General features: G+C 41.6%; 1 protein-coding gene across 1 annotated transcript; it reads right to left on the bottom strand.

Moving 5' to 3' along the window:
• Window positions 1-17,900: 17,900 nt before the first annotated feature.
• Window positions 17,901-22,601, bottom strand: LOC110121669 (major allergen Equ c 1-like). Its single transcript, XM_020868935.2, has 7 exons — window positions 22,423-22,601; window positions 21,844-21,980; window positions 21,034-21,107; window positions 19,810-19,914; window positions 19,349-19,450; window positions 19,104-19,153; window positions 17,901-18,166 (listed from the first exon to the last, which is right to left on the bottom strand). The coding sequence occupies exons 1-6, from the start codon at window positions 22,516-22,518 to the stop codon at window positions 19,116-19,118; spliced, it is 552 nt and encodes a 183-aa protein (XP_020724594.1). The 5' UTR covers window positions 22,519-22,601; the 3' UTR covers window positions 17,901-18,166; window positions 19,104-19,115.
• Window positions 22,602-22,795: the final 194 nt, after the last annotated feature.

The following is a 22,795-nucleotide window of genomic DNA, read 5'->3' as shown; positions in this document are numbered from 1 at the left end:
GGGTCAGGAAGATCTCCTGGAGAAGGAAATGGCAACCCACTCGAGTGTTATTGCCTGGAGAATCCCAGGGAAAGAGGAGCCTGGTGAGCTACAGTCCATGGGGTTGCAAAGAGTTAGACACAACTGAGCAAGTAACCCTAGTGCCTTCAGCTAATCCAGAGTCAGCTTAGAAGACTGGATCACATTCCAGAAACATCCATCTCCCTCCATCTGGCCAAGTCTTGTACCTACTATGTCAGTAGCTTCTTGAATCTTAACTTTTTTTTAAGATCCTAGCAGGCTGAACAAACATGGAATGGGAATAGCACTGTGGCCAGGTTGTAGGAGGTGGGGAGGAAGGGTCGTGGACTTTCTGCTCTTCTCTCAAGGCTGACTGCTAAACCTCTGTGTGTGTGTGTGTGTGTGTGTGTGTGTGTGTGTGTGTGTGACAACTAGGCCCCCATATATTCAGAGCCCAGTGTTTTGTCAAGAGATTTTCTGAACCAATCGCCTTAGAGTTCCCATCTCTCCAATTCTACCAATGGGAAAAATACTAAAGGCCCTGCATTCTTTGGTCTGATCTGAAACACGCTCATGAAAGTATTACCACCAGACAAGGGAGAAAGAAGATGGGCTCTCTAATCTTTCCGGTGCAGGTCAGGAAGGCCACTTATGGAGACAACACGCCTGGCGTGCCTGCTGGTGTCACTGTGAGCACTGTTTCACCTGTTGGTACCGCAAGGAATAAAAGAAATGCCTCGACTTCATCGTGTTCACATTCTAGAGGGAGTGGGTACAGGCAATAAACAAAAAATGTGGAAGGCCCACCAGGAAAGGTGGGGAAAGAGTGCTACTTAGACTTGGAGTTTGGAGCTGTCACCCAGGTGCCAGACGGCCGTGAGACAGTGGGTCATGCAGGTGTCTGGGAGATGAGCGTCTCACACAAAGGAAGCAGCAAGGACTAGGGTTCAGAGATGGGCTTGCTCATGGGGTGTCTGAGGAAAACTGTGTGAGGAACTAGTTCAGGTTTAATGGAAACATGCGGAAAGGAAGGTAGCTGTGTTAGGCTGTGGGAATTCTGGCAGCTGGATAATCCCTGAGAGCGCTGCTAACTAGACCTTGTTTCCCAGGCCAGGCTCTCCTGAAAAAACTGGCACTCCAGTTTCTTTCTTATCAAGTGGTGAGCCAATTGTTGTTCAGTTGCTGAGTCATGTCCAACTCTTTGCAACCCCATGGACTGCAGCACACCAGGCTTCCGCGAACTTCACCATCTCACGGAGTTTGCTCAAACTCATGTCCGTTGACTCGGTGATGCCAGTAATTGTCTATTATTTATGCAGGAGATAAATGGGCTCCAGATTAGACATTTTGAACTGGCCTCCTGTTTACATTTCATGGGGCATGAAGATGTGGGCTTCAGGCTGGAGGCTGGCCACTATTCACATTTCCTGAGACAAGATATGATAGGGCTGCAGATAAGACATTGACAGTCAGTCCCCTCTTTGCCCTCCAAAATGGAAGCAACAACAGGTACAGGGTAAATAGCCCATGTTTGTCTCTTGTAAACACCTTAAGGGAACACTCATGGCAATAATCAAGGTAAGAGTGATGGCAGGGACATAGAGGTTAAAACCCTGTTTGAGTAAAGGATTAAGGGATCTCTGCCTCCAGCTCTTTCAGGACAAGGAAGACACTACACAGGCACAGAAAGGCTCCCTGTGGGTCAAAGTCAAGGAATGACTCCAGGCCGTAACGAGTCTTGCTCCTCCCAGAAGCCTTCACTTCAACATCCATCTTGGTTGAGGGGTGCAGGCATACCCAGGGGAGGGTCCTAGTGCAGGTCAGGTGTGGAAAAATAAACCAGATAATTGGCCTGAAGGAAGACAAAGACACAGAAGAACTGAGCTATATAAATGACTTAACCACCTCTTTACTGTGCTCCTCCTCACTAGGGCGATGCCCACACCCCTCCTCTCCGAGTGTGCATCTGTGCCTTGCTTCTGTCTCATCTAAAACAAATTCAATTTGTTGGGCAGGGAACAGTTCCTGGGCAGGAAATTAAAATCTTGCTTCATGCCTCCACTCACTGCTGCAGTGATAAATGCATTTTTTGCCGAGGGCAAAGGTCAGGGGAAAATAGCTTCTAGCCTCTAGCCCTTGCTGGTCTGGGAGCTAGGATCCCTGGTTCCCATCCAGGCTACCCAGGTTCAGTTCCTGGGCAAGGAATTAAGATCTCCCTTCATGCCTCCACTCACTGTTGCCTTGCTGAGACCACTATTACCAAAATAGAGTTATCACACATTTTGATATCACACAAGAGAAGACTCTACAGATGGACATCACCAGACGGTCAACACTGAAATCAGACTGATTATATTATTTGCAGCCAAAGATGGAGAAGCTGTATATAGTCAGCAAAAACAAGACTGGGAGCTGACTGTGGCTCAGATCACAAACTCCTTATTACCAAATTGAGACGTAAATCGAGAAAGTAGGGAAAACCACTAGACCATTCAGGTATGACCTAAACCAAATCCCTTATGATTATACAGTGGAAGTGTGAAATAGATTTAAGGGACTAGATCTGATAGACAGAGTGCCTGATGATCTATGGATGGAGGTTTGTGACATTATATAGGAGACAGGGATCAAAACCACCCCCAAGAAAAAGAAATGCAAAAAAGCAAAATGGCTGTCTGAAGAGGCCTTACAAATAGCTGTGAAAAGAAGAGACATGAAAAGCAAAGGAGAAAAGGAAAGATATACCCATTTGAATGAAGAGTTCTAAAGACTAGCAAGGAGAAATAAGTCCACAGTGATCAGTGCAAAGAAATAGAAGAGAACAATAGAATGGGAAAGACTAGAGATCTCTTCAAGAAAATTAGAGCTACCAAGGGAACATTTCATGCAAAGACGGGCTCAGTAAAGGACAGAAGTGGTATGGACCTCACAGAAGCAGAAGATATTAAGAAGAGGTGGCAAGAATACACAGAAGAACTGTACAGAAAAGATGTTCATGATCCAGATAATCACGATGTTGTGTTCACTTCCCTAGAGCCAGACATCCTGGATTGTGAAGTCAAGTGGGCCTTAGGAAGCATCACTACAAATAAAGCTAGTGGGGGTGATGGAATTCCACTTGAGCTATTTCAAATCCTAAAACATGATGCTGTGAAAGTGCTGCACTCAATATGCCAGCAAATTTGAAAAAATCAGCAGTGGCCACAGGACTGGAAAAGGTCAGTTTTCATTCTAGTCCCAAAGAAAGGCAATGCCAAAGAATGCTCTAACTACCATGCAATTGCACTCATCTCACACGCTAATAAAGTAATGCTCAAAATTCTCCAAGCCAGTCTTCAACAATATGTGAACCATGAACTTCAAGATGCTCAAACTGGATTTAGAAAAGGCAGAGGAACCAGAGATCAAATTGCCAACATCCACTGGATCACTGAAAAAGCAAGAGAGTCCAGGAAAAACATCTATTTCTGCTTTATTGACTATGCCAAAGCCTTTGACTGTGTGGATCACAACAAACTGGAAAATTCTGAAAGAGATGGGAATACCAAATCACCTGAACTGCCTCTTGAGAAATCTGTATGCAGGTCAGGAAGCAAAAGTTAGAACTGGACATGAAACAACAGACTGGTTCCAAACAGGAAAAGGAGTATGTGAAGTGTGTATATTGTCACCCTGCTTTATTTAACTTCTATGCAGAATACATCATGAGAAACGCTGGGCTGGATGAAGCACAAGCCAGAATCAAGATTGCCGGGAGAAATATCAATAACCTTGAAAACCTTGAATATGCAGATGACACCACCCTTATGGCAGAAAGTGAAAAAGAAGTAAAGAGCCTCTTGATGAAAGTGAAAGAGGAGAGTGAAAAAGTTGGCTTAAAGCTCAACATTCAGAAAACTAAGATCATGGCATCCGGTCCCATCACTTCATGGCAAATAGGTGGGGAAACAATGGAAACAGTGGCAGACTTTATTTTGGGGGGCTCCAGAATCACTGCAGATGGTGATTGCAGCCATGAAATTAAAAGACATTACTCCTTGGAAGGAAAGTTATGACCAACCTAGACAGCATATTAAAAAGCAGAGACTAACTTTGTCCACAGAGGTCTGTTTAATCGAGGCTTTGGCTTTTCCAGTAGTCATGTATGGGTGTGAGAGTTGGACTGTAAAGAAAGCTGAGTACCGAAGAATTCATGCTTTTGAACTGTGGTGTTGGAGAAGACCCTTGAACTGCAAGGAGATCCAACCAGTCCATCCATAAGCAAATCAGTCCTGAATATTCACTGGAAGGACTGATATTGAAGCTGAAACTCCAATACTTTGGCCACCTGATGCAAAGAACTGACTCAATGGAAAAGACCCTGATGATGAGAAAGATTGAAGGTAGGAGGAGAAGGGGGTGACAGAGGATGAGATGGTTGGATGGCATCACCAACTCAATGGACATGAGCTGAGTAAACTCCAGGAGTTGATGATGGACAGAGAGGCCTGGCAATCTGCAGTCCATGGGTCACAAAGAGTCAGACACGACTGAGCAACTGAACTGAACTGACATTTTGAAACCAACAAAACAATGCTTCTGAAATTCTAATTTTGAAGAACAGCAGATAGTATCCTGATTGGCTTGCCTCCAGGAGCAGACCGTTTCAACTCACATTCTGTCCTGGGACAAGAGAATCAAGTGACAAAGTCTTCTAACCCAAGAATAGAGATTTATAGTCTTCATCATTGTCCCTGAAACTCCAAAATAACCTCAGGATGTCCTGGTTTGATATTTACTCTGGGAGTTAATTTGACATTTATCTAAATTTCCTCTGTTCAGGTTGAAGTTGTTCATAATATTTGAAGGATTGTGGTAACAGGACCACTTAAAATATCTCTTTAATCCACAATCCAATAATTTCAAGCCTATTTTATTGAAAGCCTTCTGAGGGGTTCCATTTGACAAACTTGTTTATTCAGGAGAAAATGCAGTGCAAATAACTATAGTAAATAGTAGTCAGGGGAAAGGCCATGATGTAGCAAAGGGAGTCAGCAGATATTTCCTAAAAGAGCCAGATAGTAAATACTTTAGACTTTATAGGCCAAGAGTCAAAATTGAAGATATTATGTATTATAGATACTAATATAGTAATAGAGAAAACATATTTCCACATTTTCTGATACAATTAAAAATATAATATTAGTACAGTTTTGAAAAAACACGTATCTATCAATAAGAAGAATGAAATTCTGTTTTGAATAACATTTTGCTTAAGTGGGCTTAAAAATGAGTGTTTATAATATTACATCAATTGCAAATGTCTTGGCTCATGGGTTATATACAAACGGGCACTGAACTGAATTTGGCCAATGGGCCATAGTTTGCCAAACTCTGGATAGAAAAAATGATATCAATGGTTAAAATATTCCTGGAGATTCTGGATAAAGAATGAGGAGTAAGAAAAGAGAGAGAGGTGTAAGGATTGGAAGAGATACGTTGGCATGCAGATAATATAATCATATATAAGTACCCGTAAAACCAACAGAATCCACAGTGTTAGGACTAATTTTATTATACCTAATGAAAAATTTCATCAAGGTTGCTAGAGAGATCAACTTAAAAAATCAGTAACATCTCTCTATACCAGCAAAAACTCATGACAATAACTAATGGTTGAAAAAAACAAAACAGATTAAAAAAACTGTGAAATATCAATATATAGGAATTAATGACCAAGAATACACCAGACAATCACTAAAGAGGGAACTCTGAAACTCTAAGACAAGACTTGAAAGATGATCTGAATAAATTTATAGACAGAAGGCTTACTTGGTTTTGGCCCAGGGATCCCCATGTCAGACTTTGGACCTCCAAAGTGGTAAAAAATAAAATTTTGCTGTTTGAAGCCACTAATTTTGTGGTTATTTGTTGCCACAGAAACAGGAATCTAATGTAGGACCCATTTCTCCTGTCCAGCTGCATGCCAAGAATAGAGCTTCCTAATTGTATCTTTGATATAGCAGCAAAGTTTCCTAACTGTTAGTTTTCCTAACATAAATGTTTATTTTAACCCCTGGAAGGAAGTGGCAGATATGATCTAATGTGCAATCCTGCCTCATGCTACCAGCATTTGGAATATTATTATGTGCTGCTTTTTGCAGTAGACTCACTGCCCTTCCTTAAAGTGAAGTGAAGTGAAGTTGCTCAGTCGTGTCAGACTCTTTGTGACCCCATGGACTATAGCCTACCAGGCTCCTCAGTCCATGGGATTTTCCAGGCAAGGATACTGGAGTGGGTTGCCATTTCCTTCTCCAGGAGATCTTCCCGACCCAGGGATCGAACCCGGGTCTCCCGCATTGTAGACAGACGCTTTATCGTTTGAGCCGCCAGGGAAGCCCACTGCCGTTCCTTAAATCAACCCAATTTGTTACAAGTTCATGCGCACTGAGGTGGCAGAAGGGTGATACTGAACAAATGAAAACGCAGTTTAGGATTTAAATGTCATGATGGAAAATCCTCGCTGGAGCTTGGCTGCGTGGTTGGCCTCCATCCCCGAGCAAAATGGACAAGGGAACAATACAGTTCCCACCCACAGCTGACTCTGATTTGGGCTGGGACCTGGGACCTTTTGCTGCCGTGGACAAACGCCTCCTCCAGTAACAGAATACAGAGAAACTATATGAAGCTAAAAACATAGCTGCACGCATGCACAGTCAGGGTGATTGTAAACAGTAAGATAGAAAAGGCCACAAAAGCCTGCTGCCTCTGAAGTGCCAAGAGCAGAAGTAGGGTACATACAGCCGCCAAAGGGGTAAGCAAACCATCTAAGCCACCCCTCTTGCTCAAGCCCTGGCCCCACCCCCGCTGTAATCCTGTGTGAGGAACCGGTTCAGCCTCCCTCCAGGAGTGAACTCGGGCACCTGCGGCTTGTTTTCCCTCCCTCCCACAGCGTGAGTTCCCAGAAAGCCTCGCCAGAATTCCTTGTGGGGCTTCCTCATAAATTTCTGTTGAATAAGAGTCCAAGAACCTAAACCAGTAACAATTCCACCATAATTTTCATTTGACCCCTGATTTCAGTAGATATTCTAGAAAAATAAAAACTAGTTTTGAAAACTCAGTGTTTTGAGACATCCCTGGTGGGACTCCATGCTCCCAATGAGCGGGGCCCAGGTTGGATCCCCAGTCAGGGAACTAGATCCACGTGCTGCAACTGAGAGTTCATATGTCACAACTAAGAACTGGCACAGCTAAAGAAAGAAATCTTTTCTGAAAAACACACCACCACCACCACAACAAAAAAAACACCTCAGTGTCTTTCTGTGTGTCTTTTGATTGAAATGATACACAACTGATTTGGGTTTATTAGCAAGATGATAGAATAGGAAGTGCCAGCCCACATAACCCCACAGATACACCTATTTTAACAACCACTGATGGACAAAAATGCCTTTATGAGAGTTCAGACGTACAACAGAGAGGTTCCAGCACCCAAACTGAGCAAAATAACTGAAGAAAGGAAGACTGGTTTCACTTTACCTGTCTCTGGTCTCCAATGATGGCGTAGCACTGGAGTCTCTGGGAGCTTGTTTAACAGTAGCAGACTCTGATTTAGTGGTCTCAAGCCCCTCCCCAGACCCACTAAATGAGAGCCTGCTAATGTTTAACAAGATCTGCAAGTGATTCGTACGCATGTAATAAGAAGCACTGTGTGGAGGGGAGGAGCTAAGATGGCAGAGGAATAGAACGGGGAGACCACTTTCTCCCCTACAAATTCATCGAAAGAACATTTGAACGCTGAGCAAACTGAACAAAACAACTTCTGATCACTAGCAGAGGACATCAGGTGCCCAGAAAAGCAGCCCATTGTCTTCGAAAGGAGAACAAAAGAAAGAAGGAGCAATTCCAGAGAAGAGCTAGCCGGCAGCGGACTGGCCCATCCCCACTAGAGGCAGGAGGCAGTGGGAAGGGGAAGGGGCAAACTCGGCCCCAGAGACGGCACCCCCTACCAAACTGCAAACAGGCTCCCCGTTTCTAACCAAAGACTTTCTGAGATTCTGGATGGTTGACATCCGCCGGGAGGGTCGCGACTAGAGACCAGCTCCCCAGAAGAGACACAAGGCGAACCCGACCAGCGCGCGCGGAAACTGAGGCTAGGACCACGGAGGGGAGAAGGCGCACCGCACCCGGGGAGAGTGCGCACGTCAAGCCCCTGGCTGCCTGAGCTGCTCTGGCCGGGAAGGCACAAAATGCAGGCGCAACCGAGTCCGCGCTTTTGTGGAACACCCGAAAACTGGAACCGCACGCAACGCAGGGCCCGCTCCCTATAGAGCAGCTGGGAGCCTGAGCAGCGTAGAGGGGGAAAGCACACACGCCCGCGAGCGGGGGCAAACCCAGTGTGGCTGGAACACTGCGCGCACTCCCCACACAGGCCAGTGACATTTGTCTGCAGCGCCCCTCCCTCCCTGCAGCAGGACTGAACAAGCTAACCTGAACAAGAGACCACCTCCGCCCACCTGTGTCAGGGTGGAAATTAGACACTGAAGAGACCTGCAAACAGAAACCAAATAAACAAAGGGGACCGCCTCAAAAGTGACCGCTGCAACAGATTAAAATACCAGTAGGATTAAAATCCCGACTACACCAGAAGGGGCCTATAGATATCTAGAAGTCTAAGCTGGAACAAGGAGCTATCTGAAACTGAACCAAACCCACACTGCCCACAACAGCTCCAGAGAAATTCCTAGATATATTTTTACTATTTTCTTTAATTAAAAAATTTTTTTCTTTTCTTCTTTAAAAATTTTTTTTCTTTTCTTTTAAAATTCCCTATTACCCTTCTATTACTCTTAATTTTCATTTTAATATATTTTTATTATTTTTTTAATTAAAAATTTTTCCCTTTTTTCTTTTTCTTTTCTTTTAAAGTCCTCTATTACTCCTCAATTTTCATTTTCATTCTCATATATTTTTACTGCTTTTTATTAAAAATTTTTCTTTTTTTTCTTTTAAAGTCCTCTATTACTCCTCTATTACTCCTTAATTTTCATTTTCATTTCACTATAACCTTGCAAAAAAAAAAGACCCTATTTTTAAAGCAAACTTCATATATATTTCTTAAATTTTTTGTGTTTTTGTTTTTAATATTGTATTTTTAAGAGCCTAACCTCTACTCTAGATTTTTAATCTTTGTTTTTCAGTATTTGATATCAATTTTGGACATTTAAGAATCCAATATTCAGTACCCATTTTTACTCAGGAGTGTGATGATTACTCTTTCCCCCTTTTGATTCACATTTTTCTCCCCCACATCCCCTCTATTTCCTCCCTCCCTTTCTCTTCTCAGTCCAATTCTGTGAATCTCTGTGGGTGTCTGGGCTACAGAGAACACTTTGGGAACAGAGAACTGCATAGATCTGTCTCTCTCCTCTTGGGTCCCCCTTTCTCTCCTCTTGCTCATCTCTATCTCCTTCCTCCCTCTCCTCTTCTTCATGTAACTCTGTGAACCTCTCTGGGTGTCCCTCACGGTGGAGAATCTTTTCACCATTAACCTAGAAGTTTTATTATCAGTGCTGTATAGTTGGAGAAGCCTTGAGGCTAGTGGAAGAATAAGACCGAAAGCCAGAGACAGGAGACTTAAGCCCAAAACCTGAGAACACCAGAAAACTCCTAACTACAGGGAACATTAAGTAATAAGAGATCATCCAAAAGCCTCCATACTTACACTGAAACCAACCACCACCCAAGAGCCAATAAGTTCCAGAGCAAGACATACTACGCAAATTCTCCAGCAACGCAGGAACATAGCCCTGAGCATCAACATACAGGCTGCCCAAAGTCACACCAAACACATAGACCCATCTCAAAACTCACTACTGGACACTCCGTTGCACTCCGGAGAGAAATCCAGTTCCACACACCAGAACACCGACGCAATCTTCCTTAACCAAGAGACCTTGACAAGTCAATAGTTCAACCCCACCCACTGGGAGAAACCTCCACAATAAAAAGGAACCACAGACCACCAGAATACAGAAAGGCCACTCCAAACACAGCAATCTAAACAAGATGAAAAGGCAGAAAAATACCCAACAGGTAAAGGAACATGAAAAATGCCCACCAAATCAAACAAAAGAGGAGGAGATAGGGAATCTACTGAAAAAGAATTTAGAATAATGATAATAAAAATGATCCAAAATCTTGAAAACAAAATGGAGTTACAGATAAATAGCCTGGAGACAAGGATTGAGAAGATGCAAGAAATGTTTAACAAGGACCTAGAAGAAATAAAAAAGAGTCAATTAAAAATGAATAATGCAATAAATGAGATCAAAAGCACTCTGGAGGGAACCAACAGTAGAATAACAGAGGCAGAAGATAGGATAAGTGAGGTAAAATAAATGAAGCAGAGAAAAAAAGAAAAAATAATCAAAATAAATGAGGACAACCTCAGGGACCTCTGGGACGATGTGAAATGCCCCAACTTTCGAATCATAGGAGTCCCAGAAGAAGAAGACAAAAAGAAAGGGCATGAGAAAATACTTGAGGAGATAATAGCTGAAAACTTCCCTAAAATGGGGAAGGAAATAGTTACACAGGTCCAAAAAACCCAGAGAGTCCCAAACAGGATACCCAAGGTGAAACACCCCAAGACATATATTAATCAAATTAACAAAGATCAAACACAAAGAACAAATATTAAAAGTAGCAAGGGAGAAACAACAACTAACACACAAATGGATTCCCATAAGGATAACAGCTGATCTATCAATAGAAACTCTTCAGGCCAGAAGGGAATGGCAGGACATACTTAAAGTAATGAAAGAGAGTAACCTACAACCCAGATTACTGTACCCAGCAAGGATCTCATTCAGATATGAAGGAGAATTCAAAAGCTTTACAGACAAACAAAAGCTGAGAGAATTCAGCACCACCAAACCAGCTCTTCAACAGAAGCGAAAGGATCTTCTCTAGACAGAACACACAGAAAGGTTGTATAAACGCAAACCCAAAACAACAAAGTAAATGGCAATGGGACCATACCTATCAATAATTACCTTAAATGTAAATGGGTTGAATGCCCCAACCAAAAGACAAAAACTGGCTGAATGGATACAAAAACAAGACCCCCTATATATACTGTCTACAAGAGACCCACCTCAAAACAAGGGACACATACAGACTGAAAGTGAAGGGCTGGAAAAAAATGTTTCACGCAAATGGAGACCAAAAGAAAGCAGGAGTCACAATACTCATATCAGATAAAATAGACTTTAAAATAAAGTCTGTGAAAAGAGACAAAGAAGGACACTACATAATGATCAAAGGATCAATCCAAGAAGAAGATATAACAATTATAAATATATATGCACCCAACATAGGAGCACCGCAATATGTAAGGCAAATGCTAACGAGTATGAAAGGGGAAATTAACAGTAACACAATAATAGTGGGAGACTTTAATACCCCACTCACAACTATGGATAGATCAACTAAACAGAAAATTAACAAAGAAACACAAACTTTAAATGACACAATGGACCAGCTAGACCTAATTGATATCTATAGGACATTTCACCCCAAAACAATCAATTTCAGCTTTTTCTCAAGTGCACACGGAACCTTCTCCAGAATAGATCACATCCTGGGCCATAAATCTAGCCTTGGTAAATTCAAAAACATTGAAATCATTCCAGTCATCTTTTCTGACCACAATGCAGTAAGACTAGATCTCAATTGCAGGAAAAAAACTATTAAAAATTCAAACATATGAAGGCTAAATAACACGCTTCTGAGTAACCAACAAATCATAGAAGAAATCAAAAAAGAAATAAAAATATGCTTAGAAACGAATGAAAATGAAAACACAACACCCCAAAACCTATGGGACACTGTAAAAGCAGTGCTAAGGGGAAGGTTCATAGCATTACAGGCTTACCTCAAGAAACAAGAAAAAAGTCAAATAAATAACCTAGCTCTACACCTAAAGCAACTAGAGAAGGAAGAAATGAGGAACCCCAGGGTTAGTAGAAGGAAAGAAATCTTAAAAATTAGGGCAGAAATAAATGCGAAAGAAACAAAAGAGACAATAGCAAAAATCAACAAAGTTAAAAGCTGTTTTTTTGAAAAGATAAACAAAATTGACAAACCGTTAGCCAGACTCATCAAGAAACAAAGGGAGAAGAACCAAATCAACAAAATTAGAAATGAAAATGGAGAGATCACAACAGACAACACTGAAATACAAAGGATAATAAGAGATGACTACCAGCAACTCTATGCCAATAAAATGGACAACTTGGAAGAAATGGACAAATTCTTAGAAAAAGTATAACTTTCCAAAACTGAACCAAGAAGAAATAGAAGATCTTAAAAGACCCATCACAAGCAAGGAAATCGAAACTGTAATCAGAACTCTTCCAGCAAACAAAAGCCCAGGACCAGATGGCTTCACAGCTGAATTCTACCAAAAATTTAGAGAAGAGCTAACACCTATCTTCCTCAAACTCTTCCAGAAAATTGCAGAAGAAGGTAAACTTCCAAACTCATTCTATGAGGCCACCATCACCCTAATTCCAAAACCAGACAAAGATGCCACAAAAAAAGAAAACTACAGGCCAATATCACTGATGAACATAGATGCAAAAATCCTTAACAAAATTCTGGCAAACAGAATCCAGCAACATATTAAAAAGATCATACATCATGACCAAGTGGGCTTTATCCCAGGAATGCAAGGATTCTTTAATATCCGCAAATCAATCAATATAACACACCACATTAACAAATTGAAAGATAAAAACCATATGATTATCTCAATAGATGCAGAAAAAGCCTTTGACAAAATTCAACATACGTTTATGATAAAAACTCTCCAGAAAGCATGAATAGAAGGAACATACCTCAACATAATAAAAGCTATATATGACAAACCCACAGCAAACATCATCCTCAATGGTGAAAAATTGAAAGCATTTCCCCTAAAATCAGGAACGAGACAAGGGTGCCCACTCTCACCACTACTATTCAACATAATTTTGGAAGTTTTGGCCACAGCAATCAGAGCAGAAAAAGAAATAAAAGGAATCCAGATAGGAAAAGAAGAAGTGAAACTCTCAGTTTGCAGATGACATGATCCTCTACATAGAAAACCCTAAAGACCCTACCAGAAAATTACTAGAGCTAATCAATGAATATAGTAAAGTTGCAGGATATAAAATTAACACACAGAAATCCCTTGCATTCCTATACACTAACAATGAGAAAACAGAAAGAGAAATTAAGGAAACAATACCATTCACCATTGCAACAAAAAGAATAAAATACTTAGGAGTATATCTACCTAAAGAAACAAAAGACCTATACATAGAAAACTATAACATCAGTGTTATAAAACACTGATGAAAGAAATCAAAGAGGACACAAACAGATGGAGAAATATACCGTGTTCATGGATTGGAAGGATCAATATTGTGAAAATGAGTATACTATGCAAAGCAATCTATAGATTCAATGCAATTCCTATCAAGCTACCAACAGTATTCTTCACAGAACTAGAACAAATAATTTCACAATTTGTATGGAAATACAAAAAAACCTCAAATAGCCAAAGCAATCTTGAGAAAGAAGAATGGAACTGGAGGAATCAACCTGCCTGACTTCAGGATCTACTACAAAGCCACAGTCATCAAGACAGTATGGTACTGGCACAAAGACAGAAATATAGATCAATGGAACAAAATAGAAAGCCCAGAGATAAACTCCACGTACCTATGGACAACTTATCTTTGACAAAGGAGGCAAGAATATACAATGGAAAAAAGACAACCTGTTTAACAAGTGTTGCTGGGAAAACTGGTCAACCACTTGTAAAAGAATGAAACTAGAACACTTTCTAACACCATACACAAAAATAAACTCAAAATGGATTAAAGATCTAAATGTAAGACCAGAAACTATATCCTAGAGGAGAACATAGGCAAAACACTCTCTGACATAAATCACAGCAGGATCCTCTATGACCCACCTCCCAGAATATTGGGGGTAAAAAGCAAAAATAAACAAATGGGACTAATGAAACTTAAAAGCTTTTGCACAGCAAAGGAAACTATAAGCAAGGTGAAAAGACAGCCTTCAGAATGGGAGAAAATAATAGCAAATGAAGCAACAGACAAAGGATTAATCTCAAAAATATACAAGCAACTCCTGCAGCTCACTTCCAGAAAAATAAATGACCCAATCAAAAAATGGGCCAAAGATCTAAACAGACATTTCTCCAAAGAAGACTTACAGATGGCTAACAAACACATGAAAAGATGCTCAACATCACTCATTATCAGAGAAATGCAAATCAAAACCTCAATGAGGTACCATTACACACTAGTCAGAATGGCTGCTATCCAAAAGTCTACAAACAATAAATGCTGGAGAGGGTGTGGAGAAAAGGGAACCCTCTTACACTGTTGGTGGGAATGCAAACTAGTACAGCCACTATGGAGAACAGTGTGGAGATTCCTTAAAAAACTGGAAATAGAACTGCCATATGACCCAGCAATCCCAGTCCTGGGCATACACACCAAGGAAACCAGATCTGAAAGAGACACATGTACCCCAATGTTCATCGCAGCACTGTTTATAATAGCCAGGACATGGAAGCAACCTAGATGCCCATCAGCAGACGAATGGATAAGGAAGCTGTGGTACATATACACCATGGAATATTACTCAGCCATTAAAAAGAATTCATTTGAATCAGTTCTAATGAGATGGATGAAACTGGAGCCCATTATACAGAGTGAAGTAAGCCAGAAAGATAAAGACCAATACAGTATACTAATGCATATATATGGAATTTAAAAAGATGGTAATGATAACCCTATATGCAAAACAGAAAAAGAGACAAAGATGTACAGAACAGACTTTTAGACTCTGTGTCAGAAGGTGAGGGTGGGATGTTCAGAGAGAACAGCACTGAAACAAGTATACTATCAAGGGTGAAACAAATCACCAGCCCAGGTTGGATGCATGAGACGGGTGCTCAGGGCTGGTGCACTGGGAAGACCCAGAGGGATGGGATGGAGAGGGAGGCGGGAGGGGGGATAGGGATGGAGAACACATGTAAATCTATGGCTGATTCATGTCAATGTATGGCAAAAACCACTACAATATTGTAAAGTAATTAGCCTCCAACGAATAAAAATAAATGAAAAAAAAAAAGACATTTATGGAGGCTTGGGGTGGAGATTGAGTGATATGTTCAAGACAAAAAGAAAAAAGAAGCACTGTGTAACCATACTTCTAGGAATCCGTAAATAATGTATTGCATTGCTCTGTGTATGATTTAAAAGTTATATAAATGGTGTCATACTGCACGTATCATTCAGCAACTGGCTTTTTTCACCTTACAATGTGCTTTTGAGCTCTAACAATGCTAATATAGATCTAGTACATTCCCTTTTAACAAGTTGAACATTCACATTTATGTTGCTGATAATGAAATCTTTTATGAAGTTATGAAACTAATTTTAGTTTAGTAACCCATACTGAAATGAAGCAGGACACTATGGTCCTTGCCCCCCGTCCCATGCCCTCTGCCTACTTTCCATCTGTGGAAAGCTTTAGTCAAAGAATAAGTTTGATCAGAGAAATGAGAACATGCAGAAACAATGGAGAACAGTCAAACGAGACCAAATAATAATAGTAACGCAGTCACTAAGCATAGCAGCAGTGACTTTAGTTCCTTCTCAAGGACTGCAGATAATATTTGGAGCCATATCCTGTGAGCTGTCTTTTAGATACTAAAACCCCCACTAGGTTGGAGAAGTCAATTACATGATGACCAGACTGTAGCTGTGACATAAGCTGCCACAATTTCAAGAACTGACCTCAAAGAAATAGAAACAAACCATCCTGGAACTGAAGATTAACTGTACTTAAAACGATAATCAAGATGACACTGGTCAGACCACCGATGAGCAATTTGAAGATGACTGTCGTAGCTGACTGTGTTGTTTCTGCATGTAGACCTCTCCTTCAACCTAGAAAAGCTCTTTCCCCACTGGTTGTCAGTAGGCAATGGGTGGGAGAGTCAGCATTTGGACGGATGTCCACCCTCCCCTTCTCCCACAATTGCCGGCATGTGAATAAAGCCTGTTCTGGCCTCTACCCACATCTTCCCTGTGATTTCTATCTTTTCGTTTCTTTGGAAAAGGCCTGCTCTGTTTCTGATCCACAGACATCTTCACTTCTTGCTTTTGAATGTCATTAACATTTCATACCTTATTTGCATATCATTTAGGGCTGAGGGTTAGGTTTCAGTGTGAGCTCATCTGTCATCTTGATCTGGGAACCCCTGAGAGTCATTTTGTGCTTCCCCATCAGCTGTAGTTTCTGGACATGTGGCACCATACAGCCATCCCCCATCACCCACATGGCCCTCCGGTGCATTGATTACTATGTTGTCAATGTTCTAAGCATTCCCAAGGATACCCTTCTGGGTATCAGCTGCTGTCTCTTAAAGGCCACCTTTTAAAAATGAGTGATCCCAGCATGACTGGTTGGATTTCTACGTAGACTTTTGTCATATTTCAGCAAACCAGACTAAGCACTTAAGTGAAGACCAATAAGCCTGAACCTAACATATTCTTCTGACTGGAGGCAGAGTAATATGGGGAGAGTCAGATATCTAGAAAGCCTTCTTTGTTTACATAAATCTTAAGTCCATAAGGGGTGAGTCATTATTTTCACAACTGCTGCCCACATCCTGCTCTGCCACAACACTCATGTGTAACTCTTCCATCGTTCTTATTATTGGCTGATGTTGCAAAGTATTACAACTGAAAGAGGATATTTAATTTCCCTTCCTCCAAAGCTTGTAAGCTCCCCAAAGAAGAGACCAATAACATTTAGCCTCATTGATGCCTCCTGACCGTATAGAATGCTGAAGATAAGTATTGATCACATTTCATGGAATCTCACTTAGCAAGTTCCCAGTAAATAAAAGCAGGGGTTGAAGGTTTTCCAAGAGTATGAAACGACACTGACCAAGAGAAAAATAATGGCACATGATACCACTTATGTGTGTAATCTAAAATATGACACAAATGAACCTGTCTGTGAAACAGAAATGGAATCATAAACTTAGAAAAAAGACCTGTGGTTGCCAAGGGGGATAGGTGATGGGGGAGGGATAGAATGGGAGTTTGGGATTAGCGGATGTAAGCTATTATATACAGAATGGATAAATACTATATACAGAATGGATAAATGTCTTACTTATAGCACAGGGAACTATACTGAATATCCTGTGATAAACCATAATGGAAAAGAATACGAAAGAGAATGTGTGTGTATATATATATATATATATATATATATATATATATATATGTGAGTCACTTTGCCGTACCGCAGAAATTAACACTGTAAATCAACTATACTTCAATAAAGTTTTTTAAAATGAATAATTTGAAATCAATAGCAATTTACAATGTTTATTTTCAACTTAGACATCATAGATGTGTTTCTGCAAAATAAAAGCATTTGCCACACCAGAAAAAGAAAGAAAGGACACTGACCGTCTCAGAGGATGGGTGAGCGAGAGAAGCTGGGGTGTAAAGGTGCACCCTAAAACATGTTGAGCTGGTGTCAGCCCCAGCAGCAACTCTCAGTACCCCCACTGAAAAACAGAATTCTAGGATGCAGCAATTTCTAGGGCACGTCTTACAGTTTATCAGGTCACTAAGAAATGGGCAACTCAGAAGACAAGTAGCACTCACTGGGACAGAGAATGACTGCAGACGAGGGAAAAGACTGAAGCTCAGGAAAGGTTCTGAGAGGCCAGGGGAAGAGTATGGTCACGAGGCCTCATTTTCTTCCTGCCACCCCCACGTCTCTTACATAAACGAAGAAAAACCACATGATTGATTGCAAGGCAAATCATTTATTGAACAGGTTGAGGAAGGTTTTATTCATGGCACTGTTGTCCTGAATGGGGCAAAGGGAATCGGAAATCTGGGGGAAACTTTGATTCTCGTTGAGCTGCTAAGTGTTCCTAGATAATTAGGGAATATCCTGAAGATGCAGAGACGGTGCCTTCACATGTGATAGTGATGGAAGTCAGGTCCCAGCACTTGTCATAAGATGGGAACCATGGAAGAGAAGATTCTGGAGCCCAAGTCAGGTGGCACTAAATAAGCAAATGAGAATGAGAACACAAAAGCTTATTAGGTGCTTCTCAGATTGAACTGAGGACAAAGAGAATTTCTATTTCCAAAAATACATTGAAGAAATAGTCACCAACCTGCATTCTAACCCATGCTATTAGCTAGAATAGGGGAAGGGAGGGTGTTAGTGATTCTTTTCCTGTTTTTTTCTATTGTTGATCCCATCTTAGCCTGCCCCAACTGAGCCTATGAAAAGAAGAGTGGAAGCAATAAAGGATGCTAGGCTTCTTTCTGCCATCCTCAGCACTGATAGTTTTAAAGTGTCTTTGACAAATTGGCAAAAGCCATAGCAATCTTTTATTAAATGCTGACTTTATGTAAGCCATAGTTGCTAAGACTTTCACTTACATTATCTGAATGAAGCCACACAATAAGTCTGAGACAGGAAACAGAGGAGGAAACTCCAGATTCTATTTTCCAGATTGGAGGACAACTGGAAAGTCAGACAGCTCTATTCCCAGAGTACAAGTTAAGGATGTGCAGAGATTGAAGGAAGAAATGTTTTCCATGTATTGAAGGGTGAGACAGGCTTTCAGGATTAGAAGATGGGCCATAAACACAGAATGTATTTGAATATCATACTCACATTCTTTTCCCGTTTAAAACTGTAATTCTTACTGATTTTTTCCCACATTATCAATTACTGAGCCCTTTTCTGCAGCATTATATTCACACAGTAATTCTGTAAGGTAGACATAATTTTTCCCTTTTAACTGGTATATGATTTGCTTTAAAAGCACATGGCAGGAGTAGATCCTGAACCCAGGTCCTCTAACTCCAAATTTCAAGCTCTTCCTATCAAATTATTTTTATTGTGATCTTTTAAATCTTCTACTGTAAACCCCTAATGCTTCTGGAAGGTACTGAACCCTGGGCCACCCCGTCTTCAGTAGAGCTCACCAAACTGCAGCCCTAGGCCACTCCATTCCCTCGCTCCTGGAAGCAGCGATCTGTAGAGGCAGAGAAGAGCACATTCAAACACCAACCCCAGTTTATTTCCCAGAATGAAACCAGATGGTTTTCCAGGTTAGGACAAAGGGGACTGAATGGGGGTATTAACTCCTCTTGGATTTCTCCCTTCAGTAACATTCCTACTCAGCAACATGGGACTTCAGGCAGAGAAAGCCAGAGGTAGCTCAACTTACCCGCTTTGGTCAGGTCAATCACATTTTCCTTAACAACTCCATACTTCTGGCAAATTTCCACAAACCTGCTCTTGAGTTCTGGGCTCGTATCTGGTTCTCGGGCTGTGGGAAGAGTAACAGGAAAAGCTTCGTCCTGTTTCCTGGTGACTGAGGCTCATGAGAGGGGTGGGTCTCTGGCCGAGTGGGAAAGTGAATGGAACTGATTACGTGCTTAGGCACAAGTCTCAGGGATGGAAAAAAGTCTTTCTTGAATGTGACACCTTTAGGATATCTTTCTGGCACAATGAGAGAGTCATCATCTTCCCATCACTGAGCCTGAGAGATTTTACCAAAGGGGAGCATCTGTCTCTAATGAGGAGAGAGGTCCCAGGGTACCAGTGGGAGGTCCACTCTGTCTCCAGGCTTCCTTCCTTCCCCGGTCTCCCCACCCCAAGATGAGCGCCAGTGTGAAAATACTCTACCATAGAGCTCTAGCAGTTTGTACGAGTCGCTGAAGTTCTCAAGATAAAACATAATATGGTGATTATAGTCCACTTCAAGTATGCGAAATACATTTTCTCCATCATCTGTGGAGAAAACAAAACACAGCTCAGAAGTTCTTCGGTCTGTGAGAAAGACGTGAAACCCTTTTACCTGTTCTCTCCCACAAAACAAATCCTGAAAGAAATAGTGATGTCTACTGCCTTCCATCTGCATCTCTCTGGGCTTTGAGAGGCAATTTCTAAGCAACACTGATGAAGTGACCATTAGGGGTAGAAAAATTCAGCCACTGAAGTAACTTCCCCTCTGTTATGACACCTTGGACCCACCTACCTCACTTGGCCATCTCTGCCAAATGTCTTCTCTATAAGCCCCGTTGGCCTTATATACCCAGTGCTATAACCTGAATGATATGCTCTGGCAATGGCTATCAGACATCATCTGAAAGTGGGCCATGGAACTACCCTGGTGGTCGAATGGATAAGATTCCACCTGCCATTTCAGGAGATCGGGTTCAATCCTTGGGTCCAAGAAGATCCCACATGATTTGGGGCAACTAAGATCGTATACTCTAGAGCCCACATGCCCCAGCTGCTGAGCCCACATGATGAAATTACTGAGCCCCTGAGCCCTAGAGACCATGATCCTCAATAAGAGAGAAGGCACCACAATGAGAAGCCATGGGATTCTCCAGACAAGAATACTGGAGCGGGTTGCCATGCTCCCCTCCAGGCGATATTCCAAACCCAGAGATCAAACCTAGGTTTCCTGCATTGCAGGCGGAATCTTTGCCCAATGAGAAGCCTGCTCATCACAGTTAGAGAATAGCTCCTGATTGCTAAATCTAGGGAAAATCCAAAGGCAACAATGAAGACTCAGTGCAGCCAAAATAAATAAATAATTTTTTTAAAAAGGGGGCAAGGAATGTGAAACTGTCCTGCCAATTTACTTTTTTATTTGCCAACTTCCTTTTGTTGTAGGAAATACATATGACCAAGGTTCTTTCTCTGTCTGACGGTACCGTGTGCCAGGCACTGGCTTTGACACACACATTTCTCCCAAATTCAGGATATTGACTATTAGATGGCCACATTAGATTACCTAAACAAACACATAAGGAACTTATCAAATCCTTAAGACATTGGAGTAAATTCCTTGCAGCTGGAAGTAGAATTTAGAAAGACTTCTTTTTTTAACATACTTACATTTGAGAGTATATACACCATCCTCTCCTGTGCTGTCACAAGTCAAAGGAAGCTCAGTGCACACTCCGTTTACCCTGTAAAACAAAACGAGCTGATGCCCTTGAAATCCTGAAGGGATTGGCTCCCTCACACTCTACCTGTAACTTGAGTTGCCCATTTCACTGATTAGCTGTTGAACATTTTGGATGTAGTTTCCAAAGCGCTTTTATTTACATTATATCACTTCATTTGGTACTTTGAGAATGAGTCCACGACTTCTATCCCTATGCCTCTATCACCTCTTCCCACTATTACTATTATGACAGCCACTTGTCTAGAGAATCAGCTGGGTTCTGACCATGTGGCAGTCTCTCAGATGGTGCTTTCAAACATCACCTTGCTTGGTCCTCACAAAAATACAGAGAGAGAATTATATCATCATCTTTTCCTCCAGAGAAGACTGAGGAAGAAAGAGATGAATTTTCCTGGTGACACAAAGAGAATCAGAATTGGATTGCCTGTTGATTCTGAATCCTATGCTCTTAACCTGTGTTGTCTTTCCATACTACTAATGATCTGATAAGTCTCTACCCCTTACCTCCTCTTTTTCCACTGAAAAGTATTCCTGTCCCAATTCTTATCTCTGAAATCTAGCAAAGTCACAGGTTCAGGTTTCTCAATCCATGGGTCAGTGCCAAGGATTTTATCAAGGATGGGCCCTGATTTTAGTAAAGGCTCAGAATATATACATATATGTGTGTGTGTGAAAAGGTCCAACACCATATTCAGACTTCTGTTTTTCCTTCCCCAAGCAAAAAAATACACACTTACTTTGTATGCATGTTAATAAACAAAGAAGAATTTTCCAAGAGAGTGATGTACTCCACAAAAATCCTCATGCTACCATTTTCTTCTATCTTTTCCCTGAGGTCTGAGGCCAAGAGAATGGAATACCACTCCCCTGTAATCTGCAATAAATCAATAAAATGACTGGGTGAGAAAAGAGGAAAGGAATACAACATGAACCCTTGTCTCCTTGAACCCTGACCTCTGGGCCAGGACTCTCATGATGGTGATGTGAAGATTAAATTAGACTTGGGACGGTCGGCACTATATCTAGGACTTTTTCCACTGTTCACTGTTCCTCCAGTAAGTTGGAGGTTCCCTAAGTGTTGTCACCTTTTAACATGGCACCACTGCCCTTTCTTAGACCAAGGTCTGAAGCCTCCCATTTCCTCTACTATGTCAAGGACCTCCTCTCCTCCCAGAGAGGCACTCTGCTTCAGAATCTTCCAAAACACCCTCCAAATTCCAAAGTCACTACGCTCCACTGCCCTTGAGTGAGTGTGGGGCTTCCCTCATAGCTCAGCTGGTAAAGAATCTGCCTGCAATTTGCTTCCCTGCCCTTACCTTTGGAATATCAAAGTTGCTTCTCACAACATCAGAGCTTCCCTCCTGGGCACAGACTAGGGTCAGCCCCAGACACAGCAGCAGCAGCAGCTTCATCTTGGTGGGAGACAGCGCTGTCTTCTCTCCTGTCACTGGGAGTGAGTCTCTTCCTGATGGTGGCTTGGCTCCCCAGGGCCTCTTTGTTATACCCACCCCAGGTCCAGTTTACTGTCCTCAAGGCACCACCTCTGCTCCTCCTCCAGTGTGAAATGGGCTGTCATCCACTGGGGCGAGGCCAAGGACTGAAATTTGGCAACTTCATCGCTTTTCGATCTACTTAGTGACTTTAAATTTCTCAAAACACGTACTCTAGAAAAATAGTGGAGGCTTGAAA

The sequence above is a fragment of the Odocoileus virginianus genome, chromosome 31, assembly GCF_023699985.2.
Source record: "Odocoileus virginianus isolate 20LAN1187 ecotype Illinois chromosome 31, Ovbor_1.2, whole genome shotgun sequence".
In the NCBI taxonomy this organism is placed as follows: domain Eukaryota; kingdom Metazoa; phylum Chordata; class Mammalia; order Artiodactyla; family Cervidae; genus Odocoileus; species Odocoileus virginianus.
The sequence above is the reverse complement of the archived record's forward strand: the minus strand, read 5'-3'. Positions and strand labels throughout refer to the sequence as shown.